Source organism: Eriocheir sinensis, unplaced genomic scaffold (genome assembly GCF_024679095.1).
Source record: "Eriocheir sinensis breed Jianghai 21 unplaced genomic scaffold, ASM2467909v1 Scaffold9, whole genome shotgun sequence".
NCBI lineage: Eukaryota > Metazoa > Arthropoda > Malacostraca > Decapoda > Varunidae > Eriocheir > Eriocheir sinensis.
In genome coordinates this window covers 134,456-143,317 of record NW_026112274.1, presented here as the reverse complement: position 1 = coordinate 143,317, position 8,862 = coordinate 134,456, and the positions used below count along the sequence as shown (strand labels likewise).

Below are 8,862 nucleotides of genomic sequence, written 5' to 3'. Positions count from 1 at the left end.
TGGTATCGATGACTGATGTCGGTACTGGTACCGCGAAGCATCATGATCACTTGGGTTCCGGGAAGCTTAATGATCACTCGGCACTGCGCATTGCCGTTAGGATCTTAGTGACGCTCGGTGCTCGCCCGCCTCCATGTGGTATGAGCCCTGTGTGTAGACGCTGAGTCACTGCCCCGCTGACCGTCTCCCCAAGTTCCCACCATTTTGTCCTGCTTTCCGTTTCCATCACAGCTCCCGTTTCCATTATTTTATTATTTTATTGGAGTTACTGGATAATTTTTCATGTCCGATTCTTTTTCTTTTTTAGGTTGCTAATAAATATTGTTATTGTTATTAGACTATGATCGAGTACCCACTACCCATATAACCGAGAGATCAACTCACTCTGTGGTGATCTCTCTCTCTCTCTCTCTCTCTCTCTCTCTCTCTCTCTCTCTCTCTCTCTCTCTCTCTCTCTCTCGCCTGCTACACCTCCAATATTTAATCATCTTATATAATTCATCATGCAATTCTTTATAGCCAGAAACTCTCGCCAAGGGATTCAAACTTTTGTCGTTAATGCTTTATTGGATAAATATGATCTCTCTCTCTCTCTCTCTCTCTCTCTCTCTCTCTCTCTCTCTCTCTCTCTCTCTCTCTCTCTCTCTCTCTAAAAGTTAACGAGTCATACGAATTTAACAGTGGCAAGAAAAAGAAAACGAAGTCTTGGGTTAAAAGTTAGTGAGTCCCACGAGTCTTTAGAAAACGCTAATATATATTGTTATTGTTATTAGACTATGATCGAGTACCCACTACCCATATCACCGAGATATCCACTTACTAAGTGGTGATCTCTCTCTCTCTCTCTGAATGAAGTGAATATTTATTTTTTCGATAAAAAATAGCATGTATAGTTATTATGGATGTACTCGATCATAGTCTAATAACAGTAACAATATTTATTAGCAACCTAAAAAAAAAATCGGACATGAAGAATTATCAATAAATCCAATAAATAAATCCGAGCAACTGGTACCGGTACCGAGCAATCTGGTACCGGTACCGTACCGTTTAGCTGGTACCGTTAGTACCGGTACTGGTACCGGTACCTGCCCACCCCTAGCGGAGACAGGGAGGCGCGTGACTGCTGGGGTAAGGTGCTGGGTTGGTGTACCCGTGTTTGTGCTTGCCTGGAGAGCCGTGTGCGAGTCTGTCGTGCTTCTGTGTGCCTGGATAACTTATACTTATACTGTGTGAGGAACTTGCCAGTAAACGAGGAATTAGTGTTGAGAGTGTTTCCTTGTGCCCCAGCCTCTAGTGTCCTTCCCTTCTCGCGGTGTTTTGTGTGGGCAGCTGTCGGGTGGCTGGCACCCGCCTTGCTGTCCTGCTGGGCTCACGACCCGTGTGTTGTGGGGGGTGGCGTAACAGTAATAATAGTAATAATGATAATAAAGCCCTCGAGGTCCACTTTAGCGCCTCCTTCCTGTGGGGTGATGGACGAAGTGGAGGAGAAAGTAATAATAGAAATAATAAAGCTAACAATCCTACCACCGTTTCTTTAGTGTTCGCCGATGGAAGCAACTTTAGGGCAGAAAATACAAGAATAAAAACCCCGAAAATAAGTCACTACGAGTGGCCAAAAGAGAGGTCCATTTCGGAGGGAGCGGCGTCTCGATACTCCCCTCTTGAAAAAGGTTTGTCACAGGCAGAAAGGAATGCAGATGAAGATCCATGGTCCAGAGTTTACTAGAGAAAGGAATGAAAGAATAAAGATGCTGGTTAACTCTTGCACAACGGATTTGGAAAGTAGAGACAGGGGAGGCGGTGGCCGAGTGGTCAGCTAGCGTGGACCCTTGGCGTGGACTAGCTTCGAGTCCCACGAAAACCGCAGATTTTTCACCCATCGTCGAGTGGCTGAAGATTACCCACATGCTGACCAGACCTTCAATCAACCTTAATTTCAGCGACTTCGGTCAAGAGGAGCACCGGGGGGGCAGCATGGGCCAAGCAAGAGTCACACATCACGGCAGACACTATAAATAAAATTGGCCCCTCAAGACAGCATACCGGCGCTACAGGCAGCACCTAAAAGAAGTAGACGGAGAGGTGTCTTGGTATTCTCCTCCTGGGAGAGTTAAGTCGTAGGCAGGAGGAAGTACAGATGAAGGAAGGCTGCTGCTCCAGAGTTTACCAGCGGAAGGGATGAAAGAATGATGCTGGTTTACTCATGCGGAACGGATTTGGACAGTACAGGAATGAGCTAGGATAGATGGAGAGGTGCCTTGATACGCCCCTCCTGAAAGAGTTCAAGTCGTAGGAAATACAGACGAAGGAAGGCCGTTCCAGAGTTAACTAGCGAAATGAACGAAAGAATATAGATGGTGGTTAACTCTTACATAAGGGATTTGGACAGTACAGGGAAGAGTTCGAGTAGAAAGTCGAGTGCAGCGGAGCCATGGGAGGGAGGGAGGCATGCAGTTAGCAAGTTCAGAAGAGCAGTGAGCAGGAAATTATCGATAGAAGATGGAGAGGCAACACTGCGGCGGAATTTAATAAAAGGCCGTATTTTTAAACATATCAGTTCGCCTGTTTGAAAAGCCTCTCGTGGAAGGCGCTGTGATTTCCATGGACTGTTTTGCGATTCTAGTGATAGTTTTACCCGACTTCTGCGCCTTCAACGGGAAAACGCCCAAGAAAACCCGGTTAATCTTCTCTGTGGCCTTGAGAAATAGTCGTAGGGGAGCCCGAGACGTTGCCATCGAAAAGTCCCATACAGATTAGCGAACATGCCCTCGATAACTCCCTTGAAATGGTGCGTACAGATTAGCGAACATGACCTCGATAACTCCCTTGAAATGGTGCGTACAGATTAGCGGGCATGCCCTCGATAACTCCCTTGATATGGTACGTACATATTACCTAACATGCCCTCAATAAGTCCCTGGTAATAGTGCGTACAGACTGGCAAACGCACACTAAACACACTCACATCAGGTACTCCTCCGCGGCCGACGTGCCTCCCTGCAGCATGGTCACGTTGGTCGCGCCATCCACACACGCCTCGCTCGCCCACAGCCCGCACGACGCCCACGGCAGCTCTTGGTTGAAGGAGGCGAAGAAGAAGAACAAGCAGGTGGCCATCAGCGAGACGTAGTAGGTGCACACGACCCAGTTGACGAGCATCTGACCGTAACCAACACCTGGGGATAGTGATAAAAGGTACAGTGGGAATCGGTTAATGAAAAAATATATATAAGTGAGATTAGAAAGTGCTGGAACCGTTTAGTAAAGAACATGCCGTAGTAGGTGGTTAACTCTTGCATAAGGGATTTGGATAGATGATGTTTATGGTGATGAAACTTTTGCATTAGGAAGTGAAGAATGAAAGAGCGAAGATACTGTAAACTCTTGCATTAGGAAATGAAGAATGACAGAGCGAAAATACTGTAAACTCTCCCATTAGGAAGTGAAGAATGAAAGAGCGAATATACTGTAAACTCTTGCATTAGGAAGTGAAGAATGAAAGAGCGAATATACTGTAAACTCTTGCATTAGGAAGTGAAGAATGAAAGAGCGAATATACTGTAAACTCTTGCATTAGGAAGTAAAGAATGAAAAAGTGGGAATACTGTAAACTCTTGCATTAGGAAGTGAAAAATGAAAGAGCAAAGATACCGTAAACTCTTGCATTAGAAAGTGAAGAATGAAAAGGCGAAAGTACTGTAATATAATGTAAACTCTCCCATTAGGAAGTGACTGAGGGATGAAAGATAAAATATTATGGTCTACTCTTGCATTAGGAAATTGGAAAGCCAAGAAATGACCTTGAACACACAAACACACACAGTCCTTAGGACATGAAAGATAAAAGAGTGGAAATTCTGGTCTACTCTTGCATTAGGAAGTTGGAAAGTGTAGAAATGACTTACACACATGAACACGCACTGAACCCTTTAAGCAATGAGAGATGAAAGAGTGAAAATTCTGGTCTGCTCTGGCATTAGGAAATTGAAAAACCTAGAATTTCTTTGTTTGCAGCAAGGGAGACAGCTCAAGGGCACGAAGCAAAAAAGCAAGAAAGAATCCCGCCAGGCGCTGCTCCAACAACAGCAACTAGAACAAGAGGCCAAAAGAGAGGTCAGCTTCGGGAGAAGATGCGTCTTGACCCTCCTGTCTTTAAAGAGGTCAAGTTATAGGCAGGGGGAAATACAGACAAAGGGAGGCTGTTCCAGAGTTTACCAGTATAAGGGATAAAAGAATGGATATGCTAGTTAACTTTTGCAAAAGGGATTTGGACAGTACAGTGAGAGTAAGAATAGAAAGCCGTGTTCAGCAGGGCCGCGGAAGGGGGACAGGTATGCAGTTAGCAAACTCAGAAAAGCAGTCATCATGAAAATATCGGTAGAAGGTATATAGAGGCAACATTGCAGCGGAATTTAGTAGGTGGGAGATTGTAAATAAGACAGGGTAGTTGACGAGACGAAGGGCCTTAGACTCAACTCTGTCCAAAAGGGCTGTATGTGTGAAGCCCCCCACACGTGAGATGCATACTCCATACGAGGGCGGACAAGGCCCTTTTATATGTATTGCATATGTGAATGGAAGAAGAACTGGAGCAGACGATTCCGTACGCCCTACCTCGAGGAAGGTGATTTAGCTATAGAGATGTGAAGTTTCCAGTTAAGATTTTGAGTTAAGGATAGACCAAGGATATTTAGTCTATTAGAAGGTGACAGCTGAGTGTTGTCGAAGGGAATAGATGTTTGGAAGATTGTGTCGAGTTGATAGATGGAGAAATTGAGTTTTTGAGGGGTTGAAGGGCACCAGGTAATTCCTGCTGAGGGGTCTTCTGTTGAAAGAAGTTTAATAATGCAGAGTAGAGTCATCAGCGTACGAGTGACCTTGACCACATGCAAACATACTTGTCCTTACCTTTGAACGCGGGCAGCATCTCCCACACCTGACTGGGGCCACAGGAAGAGAACTGTCCCAGGATGAGCTCCAGGTAGTGCATCGGTCTGCCAATGAACAGCAGCACGATCAGGTAAGGGATGAGGAATGCACCGCCGCCGTTCTCCAGAGCCACGAACGGGAACCTCCAGATGTTACCAATGCCGATGGACATAGAGATGCACGACAGCAGGAACTCAGCCTTGTTCTTCCACTTCCCCCGCGTGGCTTCATTGTTTTTGGTGTCTTTTGCGGCTTCTTGCTCCTCGGTTGTGGCCTGCGGTGTTTTGGGTTTGTCCGCGGCTGGGTCTGGTAGTGGTGGCGGCGGCTCCGAGGGCTGTGCTGGCAACTCGGTGTGTTCTTTGAGTTCGTATCGCTGCGCCTCCACACCCTCGTCCCCATCGAAGGCGATGTTCAGCTTGCCCAGGAGCGGAGGAAAGGTGAAGATGAGGGCATGACCTGTAGTTGCGCGTGGTTTCAGTACTTATCTCCGTCACAGTGGCCCTTGAGACTGTGGCGGCGTATAACCCATTACCGGGACACAGGGCAAGAGGCGCGATGTTCCGGAGATCCAGGTTCGAGTCCCGTCCGCCGCTACAAGTAGGCAATATCCAGTCATCGCCGAGTGGCCCAAGACGACCTAGAAGCTGTCCTGGAGGCCACCTATCAACACGGACTCTATATCAACTCTCTAAAATGGACCAAGAATGAGCTACAGGGGACAGCATGAGCCAAGCAAGATGGCGCAACTAAGGTGAAAAAAATCCGGGTTACCACAACCTATCTTTCCCAGGTTTTCCAGGTACCAATTTACTTACCAGCCCGAAAGGGAGGAATAACAGCTGGGTGAACCTTTGCCCGCAGATTCATAGCTGGGCACGTTAACCACCACACCACGTGAGGTTCAGCTGGCGGCCACCAACCGACACCTAGCAGATAGTTGTTAGACATTTTTTTTCTGGGGGGGGTCGTGTGAGAATTTCAAAACATCTGGACCATTTTTGAGTCTCTCTCTCTCTCTCTCTCTCTCTCTCTCTCTCTCTCTCTCTCTCTCTCTCTCTCTCTCTCTCTCTCTCTCTCTCTCTCTCTCTCTCTCTCTCTCTCTCTCTCTCTCTCTCTCTCTCAAACCTACTGACCTTTTATAACGACCTCATCTCAGATTATGGCGTAACTAAATCACTGAACTTAGTCTGTCTTGATTTCCAGAAAGCGTTTGATAACGATCCATACCATAAATTTCTTTATAAATGGATCTCGAATTGGTTGAGCAACAGACAACAAAGAGTGGTGATCGCCTGTCACTAGTGGCGTCCCCCAGGGCTCGGTTCTTGGCCCAGTGCTCTTCATTATTTACATCACCGATGTTGACGTTGGAATCAATAATCTCATTAGTAAGTTTGCAGACGACACAAAGATTGGTAACTCAATTCTCACTGACGAAGACAGACAAAGCCTCTAAGAGGATTTGCATAAAATATCAGCTTGGTGTGATAGATGGGAGATGCCCTTTAATGTAGATAAGTGCCAGGTTCTTTAAGTTGGAATAAAAAATAAGAAGTTCGATTACGAAATGCGCGGCGTTAAACACAAGAACGTTCAGTCCGTCAATGACCTGGGTGTCAAAATCGCGTCAAACCTCAAATTCTCACAGCAATGCATCGATGCAGCAAACAAAGCGAGCAGAATGCTGGGCCTCATTAAAAGAAACTTTTTATTAAAAAAAAAAAAAACAAGTAATACCTCTGCTTTACAATAGTTTAGTCAGACCTCACTTAGAACATGCGGTTCTGTTTTGGTCTCCTCACCATACAAAGGACATCGCTAAATTAGAAGGTGTTCAACATCGGACAACACAAATGATCTCTTCCTTGCGCTACAAACCCTACGACGAGAGGCTCTCAACCCTTAACATATTTTCTCTTGAGAAACGTCGCCTCCGAGGAAAACTGATCGAATGTTTTAAAATACTCAATGGCTTTACGAATATGGACAAATCAATATTGTTTATAATTGATGACTCTTTGCGAACGAGAAATACTGGTACAAAACTTAAATGTAGACAAGTAAATTCAGGCGGAAGGGGGAAGACATGAAGTTGCGAGTTGAGCAGAGCAGTCAAAATGTAAATATCGATAGAAGATAGAGGCAACACTGCTGGCTGCGAGATATGGACACTAAATAGGGACTTGGAGAGGCGTATTGATAACTTTGGAAATAAGAACATAAGAGCATAGGACTCTGCAAGAGGCCGGCAGGCCTGTACGAGGCAGCTCCTCTGAACCTAAGCTCCCGTGTAGATCCCGTGTATCTAACCCCACCTAATATCGCTGTCCATGAATTTATCTAATCTATTTTTGAATGTGACAATTGTATTGGCACTCACCACATGACTACTAAGCCTATTCCACTTATCCACCACCCTGTTTGTAAACCAATTTTTGCCCATTTCCCTGTTGAATCTGAACTTATCCAGTTTAAACCCATTACTTCCTGTCCTACCCGGTTCTCTTACCAACAAAACCTTATGAATGTCTCCCTTATTAAAGCCCTTCATCCATTTATAAACCTCGATCGTGTCATCACGCACCCTTCGCCTTTCTAGAGAATGCAAGTTTAACTGTTTGAGTCTTTTCTCGTACTCATAATAATAGATACTCGTATTCATAATAATGGATACCCCTGGAGTGACTTTGTGTCGAACCATCGAGACTGATTCGAGGACCATTGCCTGCACAGACCCGCACACGCCAACTCCGGCTATACGGGCACGTGGCACGCTGCCCAGAAGACTGATTCGAGGCCCATTACCTGCACAGACCCATACACGCCAACTCCAGCTATACGGGCACGTGGCACGCTGCCCAGCAACGACCCTGCTCATCAGGTTGTTCATTAAAAAGACAACCCAGAGTGGAGGAGGCCAAGTGGACGCCCACAGGCTTCATGGATCGAGCAAGTCAATGCATCTTGCCAGGAGGTACTCAGGATGGGAAAGGACCTGCATGGAGACCTGCCTAGACGCACCCCCGCATTTGGCGTTATAGGGTGGGCAGGCGACGCCTCACCCATATATATATATATATATATATATATATATATATATATATATATATATATATATATATATATATATATATATATATATATATATATATATATATATATATATATATATATATATATATATATATATATATATATATATATATATATATATATATATATATATATATATATATATATTATTTTTTATTTTACAGCAGAGGAGACAGTTCAAGGGCGTAAAAAAATAAGAAAACAATAATGAAAAAAAAAGCCCGCTACTTACTGCTCCTGAATAGAGTACAGACGAGTTGCCAAAAAGAGAAATCAATTTCGAGAGGAGAGGTGGCCTGATACCCCCCTCTTGAAAGAGTTTAAGTCGTAGGCAGGAGGAAATACAGATGAGGGAAGATTGTTCGAGAGTTTACCAGCGTGAGGGATGAAAGAGTGAATATATTGGTTAACTCTTCCATAAGGGGTTTGGACATTATAGGGATGAGCTTGATCAGAAAGTCGTGTAAGGTGAGGCCGGAGGAGGGGGGAGGCATGCAGTTAGCAAGTTCAGAAGAGCAGTCAGCGTGGAAATATCGATAGAAGATAGAAAGTAAGGCATCATCGCGACGGAATTTAAGAGGTAGAACCCTATCAGTAAGAGGAGGAGAGCTGATGAAACGAAGAGCCTTAGACTCCACTCAGTCCTGAAGAGCTGTGTGAGTGGAGCCCCCCCACACATGAGATGCATACTCCATACGAGAGACGGACAAGGCCCCTGTATATGGATAGCAACTGTGCGGGGGATAAGAACTGGCAAGGACGATACAGAAAGCCCAACCTCGAGGAAGCTGATTTAGTGAGAGAAGAGATGTGAAGTTTCCAGTTAAAATTTTGAGT

The 8,862-nt window shown here is 45.1% G+C and overlaps 1 protein-coding gene across 1 annotated transcript; it reads right to left on the bottom strand.

The window, feature by feature from the left end:
* Positions 1-2,948: 2,948 nt before the first annotated feature.
* LOC126994863 (sodium-dependent nutrient amino acid transporter 1-like) lies at positions 2,949-5,799 on the bottom strand. Its single transcript, XM_050854123.1, has 3 exons — positions 5,748-5,799; positions 4,912-5,412; positions 2,949-3,179 (listed from the first exon to the last, which is right to left on the bottom strand). The coding sequence occupies exons 1-3, from the start codon at positions 5,797-5,799 to the stop codon at positions 2,965-2,967; spliced, it is 768 nt and encodes a 255-aa protein (XP_050710080.1). The 3' UTR covers positions 2,949-2,964.
* Positions 5,800-8,862: the final 3,063 nt, after the last annotated feature.